Source organism: Ambystoma mexicanum, chromosome 4q (genome assembly GCF_040938575.1).
Source record: "Ambystoma mexicanum isolate Mex_15411 chromosome 4q, UKY_AmexF1_1, whole genome shotgun sequence".
NCBI lineage: Eukaryota > Metazoa > Chordata > Amphibia > Caudata > Ambystomatidae > Ambystoma > Ambystoma mexicanum.
Window position 1 is genome coordinate 186,516,625 of NC_090928.1, and position 17,082 is coordinate 186,533,706.

Genomic DNA, 17,082 nt, shown 5'->3' on the forward strand with positions numbered 1-17,082 from the left:
TAAGAGAGAGGTCTCACGCTGAGGATAGACAAGTGCAAACTTAAAAAGAGTGAAGTAACGTACTTGGGTCATTGCATAAATGCTGAAGGAATAAAACCAAAAACAAAGCCCTAGTAGATACAATTTTGGATATTCCTGAACCCATGAATAAAGATCAGCTCAAGAGTTTTTTGGGATTGACTGAATACCATTCAAAATTCATACATCATTATTCAGACAAGACAAGAAATATGAGAGATCTAATGAGTAAATGTGTAAGATTCATGTGGCATGATGATGCAGAGAAGAATTTGAACAATTAGAGAGATTCATAAACAAAGCTGCAATACTCAAAATGTTTGATTGCAGTGCTTAGAATATAATTTCAGTGGATGCCAGTAATATTGGGTTGGGAGGCGTCCTCGAACACGTGCAAGGGGGCACCATAGTGCCAATTGCTTTTGCATCCAGAATTCTGAAAGGGGCAGAAAAGAATCATTCCACCATTGAGAGAGAAGCGTTGGGAGTGAGGTGGATATTAGAACACTTTAGAAGTCTCGTTTGGGTGTGCTAATTGAACAGAGAACTGACCATAAACCATTAATTCATGTACTCAATCCAAAAGTCCACATTTAACATCACCACGGATTAGGAGGTGGATCTTGGACATCATGCAATATAATGTTAAAGTGAAATACACTCCAGGCAAGTCTAATATTGTGGCAGACTGTTTTTCAAGGTTACCTTGGGACTGTGATGGTAACAATGAGAGAGATGATGAATCCATGGAGGAACAGAGCACAGAGTGTATAGGAGCCCATATACATCCAAGTATTTCCAAGGAGGAATGGGCCAGAGCAGTCAATGAAGACGTTGAACAGGAATATTTGATAAGAGCTATTAGAAGTGACTGGAGGGATGTTGATCAAAGCATCACGATGTTAAATAAGAAAAAAGATGAAATTCTGAGTGATGATACATGTGTATACAGAGGAGACTGAATCATTCCACCAGTGTCATTGAAGGAGAGCATAATGGAGATTACTCATGAAGGCCACGTGGGGAGAAGCCTTACCAAAAGGAGGGTGAGAGAGGTATATTGGCGGCCGAGTATGTAGAATCAGATGGAACTGTTAGTCAAGGAGTGCACAACATGTGCTGTTAGCGATAAGGGGAAGAGAGTACAACCAACTCCTTTACAACTGGTGGAAGTTTTGAAGTCTGTATGGACCAAATTAGCTATTGATGTAACAGGACCATATGAAACACTGGGACCCTAAAAGGTTCATATCATTGTATTAGTAGACTATACATCCAAATGGGTGAAGTAGGGTATTGCGGAAGGGACTGTTACCACCATGAAAAGTTTCTGGAAGAGATTATTAACTGATAAGGAGACCCCCAAGAAATAATATCAGATAATGGGGTTCAGTTCATGTGGACAGTGGTGCAAAATGTCATGAGAGAGAGAGCCTTTGAGCACAGAACAACATTATATCATCCAATGGCCAATGAGTTAGTTGAAAGGATGAATGGATTCATAAAAGGCATAATTCAGCTAGCGATTTCCAACAACCTGTCATAGAAAGAGACATTAAAGGAGGCATTGAACATTGATAGAGTGACCCCACACTCAGCGACAGAAGAAGAACCTTTCACACAGCCTCTAATAGACTAAGACCTGCATGGCTTGTGGCAAAAAGGAATAGAGAGATTAACATGGAGGAGATAGTGAGAAGAGTGAAGAAAAGACAAGCAGAATATAAGAGGTATTATGATGACAATAAACATGCGGTGGAAAGTGAGATTAAAGAGGGAGACTGGATTCATGTCAAAGAGCCAAAGAAGATGTTGAAAGAAGAGTCTAAATACAGAGCTCCTCAAAGAGTGGTGAAGTGTTCAAGGAAGTATGTGATCCTAGAAGATGGCAGGAAGTGGTCGTGTGATGACATTGTACCATCGGTAGAAGGGGTTTCATCAGATGAGGAGTATATGGTGGAGAATTCCAGAGACACTGGTGAGAAGAGTGACATGTCATCGAAGAATAGGAGAATAATATGAAATTTCAAGAAGGATTTTATTTTTTATTAAACATTATTTTAAGTGCAGCATCCTGTTTTGGTCACCCTTGCGATGCATAAAAGTGGCAGAGTTTTAAAACCATATCCTTTACATGTGATTATAGATAGAATTAATTAAGTTACACAGTTTATTTTTGTTGTTTGGTGTTTCCACACCATGTGCTTTAGTCATGTTTCCTTTTCTGTTCTTTCTTCATATTTCTTGCAGTCACATTTCTTTTTCTGTTCTTTCTCCATATTTCCTTGATGCAAAACTTTATTTTGTTTTATTGTAAGGAATACGTGGAGGGGGAGATGTTATAATGTGTATATAACTGCTTGACATGATCCATATGATGTAGTATGGTTCTGGAATCTCAGGATTCCAGAACCATACAACAGATGAGATGAGAATGAAGGGAGTCGCACCCACCTGGGGACTTTCTCTTACAATTAAATACTTGAGAAAATATAACGCCTTGTGTCAGCGAATGCATCATTTATAACAGGTACTATTGTGCTTTAATTTGGAAAGCACCCCAGTCATGAACAATGAGGTGATGACTTCGGGACCGTCACATGAAGGGAATAACTTGAAGAGATTTGTCATAATAAGAGGCCGTTTCTGAAGAAGGCACAAATTAATTTCTAATGGCCAATACAGTGTGTGTTACTATTGAGTATATACTGGTAAAATCACTTTAATGATTAACTATGCATTGTAAACTAGAGTTCACATCAACAACTAGCAGATTCAACAATCCGTCCCCTTCAGAAGTGACATCCACATTGGAAGGACATACTGGTGCGTTTCTGGTGCATGGGATGGCAGCGCAATCACAGTCATCTTTTTAAACTCAGCAGACTTTTTTTAAGGATTAATTTTACAGTGTATCAGGTGTGTAGTATGTTGGTGACAGCAGCAATAACTAATGCCAAGAGCATAGAAAAGACAATGATATTAGAAATCTCTTTTTTATTGTTGGATAAAGTATGATATGAAATTGTGAATAAAAATACAACTCTTTTCATACATTTTTGTGCTATCATTTGGACTGTTACTATTTGGGGTATATTTGGATAAGAGTAAATCAGTCATCATTAGACTTACGGTATTGTTGTCTCGCCATCAAAATAAATAAATATTAAATAAAATAAACTCCTAAATTACTTTCTATGATTTTCTTTGCTCATTTTTCTGCGGGGAGGAAAGTGGACAAATATACTACACAGAAATATTTCCCTGTCGGAAGTAGTCTCAACTTCCTACTTGAGTTTCCCACTTACTTTAGTGACATGCAATAGTGCAAACTAAACTTTTGCTGGAGGATTACACAGCAACTTACTTGTTTTCCAAGATTAGGAAGTTCGCTCTGCTTATGAACATGTACTGGAGAAGTTCTTATTAAAAAAAGGTGAAATCTCCTCATTGGAGTTTTCTGCTTACTAATGCTTACTACGCAGGACATAATCCAGAAGATTAATTATTTTCAGGATATCTTTTATGTAAAGTGCGCACTGGTGTATTGAAAAAACGAACCGTTATTGAAGTAGTTGACAAACAAATTCTAATTCTGGTAAGAATGTTTTGGGGGAAAAACATAACAATTTCATAATAGTCCGAAATGCAGAATCAGACATTTCCCCCAATGTTGCCGGTACTGCTTAGTTCACTCCAACCGCAAATAAATACATGCATATGTGCTACAAACATGCAGATTGTTCGTTCCAGATTTCCTAGATTCCAAGGGCCCAATTCATGGAATATTTGCCTGGTTCAAAGTGAATTTGCACTGCCGACACAAACCATTATTCATTGAACCGTGCAAAGTGTATTTTTACAGTGCAAAGTCAGGGCAAAGTCAGCGCATAGTTAATTTTGCAGTACAAAATGACTTTGCCCGGACTTTGCACGATTCCATGAACCAGGGTTTGTGTCGGCAGTGCAAAGTAACTTTTCAGCAGTGCAAATCCACTTTGAATCAGGCAAATATTCCATGAATCGGGCCCTCAATGTCCATGATGCAAAGGTAGAGGATACACAGTCCTAAGAATACAACAGAATGCCTTTGTCCAATAGGTATCTAGGAATGGGAGTCCCCAAGAAGGCCGCTAACTGAGGACAATAGCCTGACTCAACAATATCAAGCCACAATCTAAGTCCAACTCAATGGAAAAAGTATGCTTTTATATCTGTACCTATTGCAGTTATTGAAAAGAAAGGTGAGTGCTTCACTCAGAAACACTGCAGACAAGGAGAACAACGGGAGTGGCGGAATCTCCTTGCAAGGTGCTTTATAATGAATTATTGGGATAGGTTATTTAGCAGCATGAGATCCAGGTGGTGGAGTTGGAAGAAACCACTGGGTTTGTGGATGGCAAACAGCATAATGTGAGAGATTATTTATAGCCATTTACATATCTTTATTAGCACAGCCACCCTCAAACCACCACGCCAATCTCTTCTATATAGCAAATGAAGAATATTGAATGCCTCGCTTTAGTTCAAGCAAAACTACATGTATTTATTTTACTCGCACCGTTGTTAGTGTCTCCAATCTGGGCGTGCTTATAATGAAGGAGATGAGACTATCCCGAGCGTAGGCAAAACATGTTTTGATAATTGAGACAACACGTGAACCAAGTGTTTTGTGTTGGCTTCTCTGTCGCATTGCCACATTTCTTATCAAAATGTCTCCTTTCACCAGTGTATAAAATATGGGAAATAATTCTAAGAAGAGTACCTGGAATCTGAGCTTTAAATCCTCCTGCCATTTGCCCCCTTCCATCGTTGCTGAAGTATGGTACTTCCGGTAGAGTTTCCATCCCAGCAAGTAATACAGGTACATGATCTGAAAGAGCAGCACACACACACAGCAACCCTGTTCAAAGCACATTTCTGAACGTGGAGCTCAAGCACAGCTGGAGAAAGTAAAGAATGGGCAGCCGTGTTATAATGATCTCTCTCGCGTGTACTGTGTCTCTGCATTTCAAATCAAAAATTTCAGTCTTATGAAACGCCCCCTCAGATAAGAAGGTAATTTGCTAAATCTCACAAGGTAATCTTCTCTCCTTATAGTCAACCACATGGCCAAGTAACATGAGGCTCTTACAGAGTCCTAACCCTGGAGGGTACGTCCAATGCATCAGCTCAGGGAAGTCCATGTGTTTATTTGTGATTTTACCAACTGACATTACAGAGTGGTACATTTCATCATGGTCAAAACACCGGACAACACCAATTTTTTAAAAATTTTATTTGGGGGGTCCCCCACAAACACCTTGATTTTCCAGTCTTATAACGCCAACCCAACCCCATCCCGACCCATTTTAACGCCTTACCTCGGTACCCTTTATGTAGTTATTTAATGTTTTCTGTGTTTTTCTGTTTTATAATCTGCAGCGAAATGTATCACTCTGTAATGTTTTAGATACATTGACTGGGTACCTACCATCCATGTCCCCATTTGCAACATATCATCTTCTCTCTGTTATGCTCCAACACTTAATGTCAGGAAAGCCCTCCGGCTTGACAAGAACTGGGGGTAAGCCATTACTTCAGCCATGCTGCTTGGTTTGTTTATGGAGGGAATCTAGGCTAACAGGGAATGTGTGGGGGCAGAGTGAGTTTAGAATGCGTAATGGTGGACCCTCACATCTGCAACATCCACAAAAACATGGTCTTGACCAAAGAGGTACGCTATGAGGTACAGGACATTTGTCCCAAATCATTAGAGAGCAGCACTTCTAACGGGGAGAGAGTTGGCGATCTGTAGCACATAACTATGTGGGAAAGGAGCAGCACCATGTGGGCAGGAAGGCTACATACTTGTGGCAATGAGTGAACAGGGATGACTAGTGGCACAGTTTTAAAATGTGGGTGCCAAAACATTGGAAATCATACCCATCATATTGAAGGAGGAATTCTAGAATAATTTGTGGTGAATAGGAATGTGGAAAGACAGGGACATTTTCTTTGGGATGACATCTGCAGAAAAACAATCCATTTGTTTTGGGGAAAGGGCAGTAGTATGTGAGCAGGGGACATCGGCTTCAAGTAAGAAGGCTTGGGGGATCAGGGCAGTTTTATAGAGATACATGACCGTTTGAAAGGTGATGCGTATCCTAGAACGTTTTGCACGAGAAATCCCAGCCAATAACATCTAATACATTATCAGTTGTTAAAGCCCTGGACACTGCTAAGTATTGCCTTATTACAATAAGCATATGTTAATTGGTGAGCTTCAACAGTGGCACCACATGTTGAGGAATGTCTTGCTTGCATTCCACAGAAAATGTACCTGTGACCACCTCTTCCTGTGACGGATGCGGTCCTTGTCCTTAAGGTGCACATAGAGAGAGTTCCCCTTTGGAAGAATGTATTTGAGCTGTCCGCCATAGGGTGTCACCATGACCTTCGGCCGAAGAAAGCTTGAATCTGAACAGCTTAAAAATCGATGTTCCTCGTCATACGTAAAGACCCTGAAAATCACAAAATCAAACTGAATAAGTGTATATCTTCCCAAGCTTTCGCAGAGCACTAGGCATAAAATATTCGAGCCCATCTCTGATTTAGAGCAGAGTTTTTACATAGAAAGTCATTTAAACCACATTAAAGCATATTTGTTTTTGTATACAAAAAAAGCATGAAACAGTTCCCCAAAATTCAAGAAAGTTAACTTGTATTCTCTGTATTCGTGGGCTTCATAACCATTGAGGGGAATCTAGAATAAATAATTGTCTGTAAGGTGAGTTTAGTCAGAGACTGGATTTTCTTGCCTGTTAAGCTCACTGAAAAACATAATAAATACATTGTTTAAATACATATTAATTATGGACACTTGAAAACTGAAGTGAATTTTAGAAAGATGGCGGGTTTTCGGACCTCAACTTAGCTGCTTGGGAGGGGGATTCCCAGGTTATGGAACTGCGCGACCAACTTATATTCAGGAAGCATGGCATATTAATTTAGTTATATATTGTGGAGTTTAACATTACGAGCCAAAGTGTTCAAAATGTTTCACAGAGCCCATGCATATCCTCCTTGTATAACCGTGTGACATTTCAGCCTCCTATTTTTGAGAAATCCTTTACTTTGTCAAATTTTCTTCTGACTTGTTGTGAGCTGCCAAAAGACCTAAATGTGTTTCAATAAAAATACACAGCAATCATCTGCCTAAACATGGTCATAAATCCATTTTGTCATTTCAAATGAAGTAATAAGGTAACCTTGATAAACCAAATTCATATTTTGTTTTCTACTTTGGGGTGGATTTAAAGGTAATTTCCATGCAATAGACAACACTTCAGTAACCTATAAACAGTGTTTAATTTGTGGGGTGTTTGCCGGGGCTGAGCCCCAGCTTCTGAGCACCGGTACTTATTGTCTCAAACTAAGTTTAATTATGATATTTGGGGTTTAGGCAACTTCATTTTGTTTAACTGTCAGTTAGGCTTAGTCACACATCAAAATACAACAGTGTGGGCCACAGCAGTGCTGGTGTGATAGATAACCAGTTTAATGAAGAACTGTTCATGCCCGGAAACTGCTCTAGACAGCCTGCTCACTGGCAGCACTGCTTCAGCATGGTGGGTGGCTTGGGTGTGCGGTGCAGTAGCAGCATTGGTACCAGGTGCAGTTCACTATCTTAGCAAGCAGGCGTGCACACACATGCATTTGTGCATTTGTTAGTATGGCACTGGCTTTGCTGTGCCTCTAAGGTGGTGGTAATGTAGAGCGTAGAAATTATTTGGGCCTACAACTGATTATTCTGCTTCAGGAAGTGTGGTTTGTATCACCGATCATCATAGATGGGTATAAAACAGTAAAACAATTAGCCACCTCGGACAATGGAGGTAGACCTTCGGGGGGGGGCAAATAACAGCCATACATTTGAGCATTTTGATTGCTCTCTTAATAGTTTTGAATACATAATTTGGTATCCTAGTGGTCAAAATAAAGATGAAGACAATAGAGTATCCAAATAGTGTTTTTATATTGAGAAACATTTACTCATATTCCGCGATATACACTTCTCATGCCCGATTGTCTGAGTTTATGGATTTATTGATGAGTGATGGTGCAAACTGTGTTTATAATCTTTTCCTACAAGGGATACGTGTTGGCCTCCGAATAAGAAAGTGGACAAAAAAACCTACTCATGGTAGCAAATGGTTATCATTACCAGGTTCTTGGGGTCTGCAAATGCTCAATGGAAATGTAAGGGGAGATTTGGGGCACACAATAATTGGACTAATGGCAGTTCCTCTTCTTGTATAGATTATCATTTTGTATCTAATAATCTATTAATGGAATTTAATTTTTTTAAATTTGAGAATAGCTGTGCTGTTTGTTATTTTTTTCATGATTACAACTATTATTTATTAAGAAGAGGACAAATGTACGCGTTAACCACAATTAAATGTTATTACTTGGAATTCGAACAATGCGAAAAGTTTTAATTTGCATCTAACAGCATTTTACTATACCATCACAGTGGGAGAAGGGTGTAACGCTCTTCAGGTTGAGCTCCACACTTCTTTCATTAGTAATGATTTGAGTGCATTGCCTGTTACTAAATTTGAAGCAAAGGAATTTAATTTTAGGCTGAGAGCAGAAAACATCATGCAAACCTATGTGATAACAATGACCCTTTCATTTGAGAATCCTGAGAAGCCAAAAGGAGACTTTTGTTAAGGATTGGATGGACACTAGGAATGCAATTTTGAAATACAAACAATATAATCATTTACACTGAGATTTGCGAAACCAGGGCACCATCCCTAAATATTTGTCCACTATACTGAATTGGTATTGGCGAAAACAATTCCTGAGAGTTCGGCTGAGTTTGCTACCAACTGATGAAATTAGATGTATTAGAAATGGGGGAACAATTTCAAGAGAGAGCGGTGAATATTGTAAGGAATTGGGAGTATTGATGAATCTAGTCCACCTTGTTATACAATGGACAAGTTTGCAGGGGTTACAAAGTTAATTTCTTTAGCAGATTTGTAGATGACATTAGTTGGACAAATACCCAGGCTTTCTGGCATTAATTATGTCTGTCACTCTCATTACTTGGGTTTTTAAACGCTATTAACTTGTTTTTTAAAGAAGATTAACTAATCTGTACTCATGAAGACAGGATCAGTATTAGCACCAGCACTTCAGGGTGTGATATTACCTTTTTTAATGTGTGGGTACATTTTAATAGATTTTATGTTGTAACATGTTTAGTCTTCCTGTATGAGATTAGTTTAATTGAACTATGTATTTTGTATTATTGGATGGTTCTGTGCAAAATGTTTCTTTGTAAACTAATATGCACTTTAAAAATAAAAAAAAATATAATGAATTTCTTTTTTTAATTTCATTTAGTTTATACAAACTTTTTTTAAAGAATTCTTTATCCCTCCTCCTATAGTGTGTTGGAGGGCCTAGAGAAAACAACGTTTAGCAGAATTTCGATACATAATAACAAATTCTTTGCCACAGCTTGTCTTATGGTTCTCAATGATTCCCTCTTGTTCGATCAACCAGCTTTGTTTCCACCGCGGCGGCATCAGAAGAATACTTTGGCGCAAGTTCGCACTTCTTCATCTCCGACACACTGGTATTAGTTTCAGTATGATTTCCATTTCTTTCTTATTGGGTTTTTAACAAAATCTTCAGGGATTGTAGAAAGTTTGTCAACCCATAAATGTCTTTTTCATGCGGACTGTAGAATTTTCCTCATAAGTCTTCGCCACAGAGGGTAGAATATTGTCGTACCAGGTTTCCCAAATGCACAGATCTCAAGTCTTTCAAGCTTTCACAGTATAAGGTTAGATGCTTGAGAGTCTCTTGCTGTTTACTGCAAAAGCGACAGCTTAAAATCGCTGTCATTTTTCACGCCCTTATCGCTTGACTCACCCTGGTGTTAAAGAGATTTAGTCGGAATTTCATGTAGATAGCTCGATGTCTTGCATTGGCTGACTTCATCACATATTGCAGCGGTTTCCTGTCATGATGCCTGTCCCCGGGAAACCAGATCAGGCCCAGCAACCCCGGAAGCAGTCATCATGCCATTTTGAGCGCGCCCAAGGACCCCAGCTAGGGGCTGTTTGGGTGCAGTCCTGGTGCCTATGGCTCCAGGCTCATAAACATAGAGTCAGTCCTGGCGCCATGGGCGCCAGGCTCATTGTAGAAAACTCACCTGATGCAGACCATGCTGCATACTTACCTGATGCAGACCATGCTGCAAAGGGCCTCAAGCCAAATGAGGCTTAGGAGGGACTATTTTACCTGAGGGACTACTTTTTATTCGGGTGGGGCTATGGAAGGATACTTACCTGGGACTTCTTCCAAGGCTATTTAAACCACGCCCGAACAGCAGCACACACTTCGCGTTATTCTGCATCCAGCAGCGTAACGCTCACCCTGCCTGCAGCAGCTTCCAGTCTTCTGCCACGCGCGCTTCAAGCCCGGAGCTCCTAGAAATAAGAAGAAAGAAGGAGAAGAGGTTAGAATGGGAGCATCACAGTAATCCTTACCTGAATCCTTGATCCATCACGCACTCGAGCTGGAAGCAAGAAGTCACACGTACGTCGCCTCGCATCTCGCAGCGCCGCGCTGAACTCACCGGCCTTCGCTGCATCTCCACATTCCATCGCGATCTTCAGCACCTCCCGGCCGCTTGCCGACACCTATGGAGACAAGAATAACAAGGTGAGCTAAGGGAAAACAAAAGGACAAGTAAGCAAGCTACCCCCAAAGACTTACCTGATTACCACAGGGGGTACTTAGCTCATCTCGGGTCGGCGCAGCTTACACAGCATCTTCCCCGTACCCCGGCCCCTAAGGGGAAACAAAAGGACAATAAGGCAAGCTACTCCCCCAAGACTTACCTGATTTACCACAGGGAGTAATTAGCTCATCTCGGGTCGGCGCAGCTTGCACTGCATCTTCGCCGTACCCCGGCCCCTAAGGGGAAAACAAAGGACTATAGGGGAAAACCTATCTCCACAATAGACTTACCTAAATCTTACCAGTTGCCGCGTGGAACTCTTCGTGACGGCAAACCGGCAACCTGCAAGGAATCGGACAGAGTGAAGATCAGACATTTTGAACTCTTTCTACCTACCGTCTCACGGCGCCTTGCCTGGATTCTTAGAGTCAATACCGTTCTGGAACTCGCCAGTTCCTCCACACCAGTGAAGTAACTGGTCATCTACGCGCCCCTGCGTTTGATGCAGGGTGGAGAGCTCATCCTTCCAAACCATCAGGTGAGACTAAAGAGGGGACATCAAGAGTGATCTGTGGGAAGACAACGGGGGGGGGTGGGGAAGGTGGGTTAACGCTCAATTCCACGGGTGGTTAATCCCCTTTCCCCTTTGCAGAAGGATATTCCTGCAAGCCAGACAAACTAGGCTGAGTGGGCCAGTCCAGTCAGTCATCTCGGCGCTACGCGTCACGCTGGTGGAAACAACAGCGGCCCAGTTCCGATCAATGCCCCCGTGGGAGCCAGGTGAGCGTAACATTTCCTTCGATCTTTAGCCTCAGTTGCTGCATCTTCCATGAGCTTGTGACGATTCCGATCATCAATCGTTGTACACCAATCAAGCTCCCATAACTTTTTTTTAACATAGTTTGGGTTATTTTTCAATGTGTCTTGGTCTGTACCCAGAAGTGTTAGTTGATTGCCACATCCAATGGCCCATTTTCACAACAGGGCTTCTTGGTTGCCCTGCAGTGCATCTTGTAGGATCTTAAACTGTGGAGTACAGTTTGTTAGGATAATTTTCCTGTATATGGATAACATATTCCATAACACTCGGGCCTGCATGGATATTAGATTGAATTCGTATCGCACACAAGCACTCGAGATTCCCTTTTGTAGGTGTAGTACTCGCCTCCAGTACTGATTTTCTAATTCTGGCCACAGCGTTGCTGATAATCCTAAGACACTTTCAGCACCATAAATCAACGTTGGTGTCACTTTTTGATTATAGTGGGCTAGCACAGGTAACAGGGAAAATTTTCCAAACTTTTTGTTTATAATTACTCCTTGACATGCAAGTTGTTTACATTTTTGTTTGGCGTTTTCGGCCCATGGTGCATCAGTTATGTTACTGTTAATCCAAGTTCCCAGGTACTTTGCCTTATTTACACATTTCAGATTTTCATTAGATAACCTCCATTTTGGGGCACATTTCGTGTTTCTGTTATTGGTTCGAGAGAGATCTTGGAGTATTATTATTTCGGACTTGGCAGGGTTAATTTTTAATTTGTTTTTTCTTACATACCCTTCAAGAGCGGATAGCTTTCGTGTTAAGCCAATAGGCGTTAAATCTAACAATGCAATGTCATCCGCATAGAACATCCAGTTTACAATCATCCCATTGATTTTTGGTGGGAAGGAATTTACAGCTTCTAAATCTTCTCCAATGTCTGACAGAAATAGGCCAAACAGCGTGGCTGCTAATGGACAGCCTTGTTTCACACCTTGATTTGTTCTTATTGACTTACTTAAAGTTCCGCAGGCGTCTAGTCTGACCTTAATTTCTGTATCTGTATGTAGCTCTTTTATGGGTTGGAGCAGGTTGTCCGGGCATTTCCATTTCGTTAGCTTGTTCCAGAGCATCTCTCGGTCGATGGTATCAAAGGCACTGGATAAATCAACAAATGCCGTGGATCTTCTTATTTTGATGGATTGCTTCCATCTTTATGAAATTTAGGATTGTCAAATTTAGTCCGCAACCGATCCCCTTCACAAATCCGGATTGGCGTCGATCATATCTCTTGGAGTCCTGGATCCATTTTGACAATTGGATTTGGAGCTGGGTGGCAAAAAATGTTCACACCACATCTAGCAATGCTATTGGTCGATAGTTCTTCGGGTTTGTGCGGTCTCCCTTTTTGAAAATCGGTACAACAATAGCACTTCGCCAGGACAATGGAATCATCCGGTTCTATAAGATCGATGTAAATAATAAGTGGCATAAGTTCCGGATGTTGTTTTAAGAGATCATTTGTTAAACCATCTGGCACAGGAGCTCTTGAGGTACTCAGATTTTTGATATTACGATATATGTCTTCTCTCTTTATTTCAATTGACCCCTAAGACTCTGAGGTTGATGATGCAATTCCCTTGGCGATGTCATTATAGAAGATTTCTGCATAATGTTTTACCCATATTTCTTCCGATATTATGGATTTTATGATTGATCCTTGGGGACTTGAGATGTTATTCAAGTATGCCCAGAAATCACTTGTATTTCGGTTAGCAAGTGTTGTCATCATGCTTTCTGCGTCTCTTTGAAGCATTATGTGTTTATGGCTGATTAGCCAATTCTTGTACGTTTGTTTAAGTTGTTTTATTTTACTTTTGCTATTTAGATCAGTTTTATTCTTTAGCAATCTTAGTTCTTTGTTCAATTTTTTTTCCTCAGATTAAGCTCAGCATCCCATACATGACGTTGTGAGAAATCAGATCTACTTTTGTAAGTTTTCTTCTCTTGATAAGTGTCCAAGAGAGTAGTATATTCGATTTTATCCATGTCTTGTTTTGTTTCTAATGATGTCCGCAGTGAAATTATTTGGGTTGCATTCAATCGTAGTCTATTGCGTCCTGGCTCCACTTCAAGAGCATTTTTGACTGCGTCAGTTGTTCTGCCACATTGTTGTAATTTCACATACAGCTTAACCAGGCTGTGGTCACTAGATTTCATTTCGATGATTTCCAACCGTTTTAATTCGCTTCTTAACTTCTCATTTATGAACATGTAATCGATTGTTGAGCTTTGCTCATTTCTTCGCCAAGTTGGTTGAGCAGGAATATCTCCTATGGTCTGTCCGTTTAACATCTGTAAATTCCATGCGTTCATTTCCAGCATCCAGAGTGTTGCCGCATGTCCATCTTTGGTTTTTTTCTCAACGTGGTTATCATGGATTTTATCTTGGAAGCAATTTATATTGAGATCACCACATATTAAAATATATACATCTATTTCATGTCTTTTAATTTCGAAGATGAGTTCCGAAATTGTTTCAATGAAGTTTTCCAGTTATATGGCAGCATGTTGCCAGTAGATGTTTACCAGTATTAACACGTTCTCCTCTTTAACATATCTCGCCGGGAGTTTGATTTTGCATACTTGTACGTACGTCGATACGTTAGTTGATGATCAAATTCGTATGCCACTTGTGATTTTGGCAAGGATCACCATCCCGGACATGGGGCATCCTTTGATCCCTTTAATCGTTGGATTAAACGCAATCTCAAATCCTTCTACAATTGTTGGTTCCGATAGCCAAGTCTCTTGCAGGCAAAGTAAATCTACATCCTGCACTTCCTTGGGTATGTTTCCAAATAAATGCGTATGCCCTTGCGTGTTCCATGACGCTACGCATTTGTTACCAGGATCCTTGAGGTTTAAGCATTAGCTGTTTTTAGTGATGTTGATCGTTTTAGAGACCCAGGTCCAATCAAGATCCTCATTTTGTAAATAGATGTTCTTCTGTGTTTCAGTATCTAGGTTCACATATATTACTACAGTGCAATCATTGATCTGATTTTTCATTTCGTCATTATTTGTTTTCACGACGGAGACAAATTTGCTCTCTGAGTTGCCTTTTTCGGCTTGTTGTACTGGCCCACAATTAGATCTTATTTTGAATTTTGGAGGTGATTTTAAATCTCTCGATAGGTCTTTCTCTTTTGGATTCCAGATTTAATTTATGTCTAATCCCAATGAGTTCAAGATCATGCCCAAATTTAATATTGAATCACGGATAATTGTTGAGGCTATGTATAATATCACACAGTCATTGATTTTTTCCTCTTCGAATTCCACCACTTGGATGTCTTCGGAAACCACAGTTCTTAGTTGTGGGATGTGGTGTAATAATTTCATCACATTTTTCCTATTTAGCAAGAGTCCATCTCTTTCTCTTACTATTCGCTCGAGTCGCAAAAGATTTTTCCCCTTTTTTTGTTGTTTCTATCTTGACGGCCTTGATAGTCATAGTCATCTCTGGTATCTGTGTTACTTTTAGGATGATAATGCCTGGTCTCTGACAATGGTTGAAGGTGATCGCATGGTCTCTTTGATTGTGAGGAAGGATCTTTAGTCAGCTTCAGGGAGTAGAGTTCAGATTTTTTCGTGTGCAGAGCTCTGCATCTTCCTTCCGGCTTTGGTAAAGCTTTGGTTCAGCCAACATCCATTAAGGCCATCTTTGCCTCTAGTGCTCCGAATTCTTGCTCGTATTTCCAAAGATTCGCATTACGAGAAGTAGGCTTCATGTCAAATTGATCTCGTTTCATGGAGGTCAAAGTTAACATTCTTTTAGCTTCAAGTGTAATGAATTTTTTAGATGTATCTCCTAATAAGGGTGGCGTATCGCTGGCATGTTTCGATGGGTCTGTAGTCGCACTTCTTTGCGGATTTGCGAGTTTCTCACTTGGAAGACAACTTAAATTGTGGTTATTTCCAGTTCCAGAAAGAAATGATGGCTTATTTGGAATAGTCTTTTTTGCAGATGTTGTATCGTCGTCCAGTGGAGCGGTGACGTCGATGTTAATTAGGACCTCAGTAGGTGCACATTCTTCATTCGGTGCTAGATCAAGGATCTCATTCAGGCTGCCTTTGTCTCTTTCACATTCGTCATATGTCGAGAAATTTAAAAGATCTTCAGTAGAGCTCTCAACGGGCATTGGCTCATCATTTAGTGCCTCGATGTTGTCCATATGATTGACATTTACCGAAGCTGTTTGGTTGGCGGTATTGGCCTTTACCAAAGGTCCTGCTCTTGCTTGGATGATGTTGTAAAGCTAAAGCTTTTAATATTCCTTAGAAATTAACGCACGCTTGCTCTGGTTCACGTTTTCCTTTTCTTCATATTTTTCGTTTGTTTCCCATCTTTTGGTTCCACTATTTTAGGATTTTTGTCAGGCTCCATTTTTTTTGGTTCAAAGATTGCGAACAGTTCTTTTGAGGTAGCCTTTGCTTTCTTCAGCGTAGCATCCTCTAACTCGTTCTCTTTACAGGTTTCCAGATTATGATTGTCTTTATACTTGGAAACCAAGTTAGATTCAGATTGATCAGCATGTAATACAGATTCAATCTCCACACTTTTGTTCAAGTTGGTCACTGATCCACCACTTCCAGATGGCAGCGACATTGCAGCATCCGCGCATCTAGGATGAATCACAAGTGGTCAAGGTAAATTCTGCTTTTCTTTCTCTCCAACACTTGCAGAGGTGCCATTTATTAAGGCAAGTTTCTCGCTAGTTTGGTCGGCATTATTGTTGCTAGTTGAACCAGTTAGTTGTTTCAGTTTTTGTTTACATTTGGTCGGTCTATCGTTCATATAATCTTATCCATTGCTTAGTTCTTGTTGGTTCGTCTTAGCAACATTTCCCGTCCTCAAGATTATAGATTGCACATTCGAGTCGGTTAAATTGGTAACCAATGTCATTTTTGCACTGACGTCCAGGAGCTCTCTGTTCTCATTTAGTTCCATCTCCGTTGATGTGGAGTTCAGCTTCTGTTGTTTTAGCAAGGCGATCGCTTCTCTTGCTACTTTTGCAAATAGTCGTTTGTCAAGCGCACTGTTTTTGGTGTGTTCCAATATGATTTTCACATTTGTTTCAGCTCTTAAATTATCCTCTTGCTGTGTTTGTTTTAAAGTTTTCAGATCTTGCTCTACATTGATCATCTTTGTGTTCAACATAGCTAAAAGTGTGGTTTGATCCTTTAAATTCTCATTCAATTGTTCGTATAGTTTCATATATGGTAACATGGATATGGTATGTGCGGACAATATAAGTGCATTCAATTCTCTGGAGATTTCTTTAGATAGGCATTCTGCTATATTTTGTGTTCTGGAGTTTGATTTGTTGTTATGTGTCAACCTTAATCTGGTGATTTTTGACGTTTCTTTCCGACACTTCTTTTTCTTTGTAGGTAGAGCTTGTATATGGGGATCAGCGGTGAGCGGCACAAAGTATGACTCAATCCAAGACAATCAAGACCCGCTGATTCTCGCACCTCGGCATGTCTT

General features: G+C 40.3%; 1 protein-coding gene across 1 annotated transcript in view; it reads right to left on the minus strand.

Annotated features, from left to right (window-relative positions):
- LOC138467575 (chitin synthase chs-2-like) overlaps positions 1-17,082 on the minus strand; it is a 299,897-nt gene that overhangs the window by 146,635 nt on the left and 136,180 nt on the right. Inside the window, exons 7-8 of the mRNA XM_069607708.1 lie at positions 6,341-6,521; positions 4,784-4,891 (exon numbers count right to left, since the gene is read on the minus strand). Of these exons, the coding sequence (XP_069463809.1) occupies positions 4,784-4,891; positions 6,341-6,521 (289 nt within the window). The remainder of the gene's footprint in view (positions 1-4,783; positions 4,892-6,340; positions 6,522-17,082) is intronic.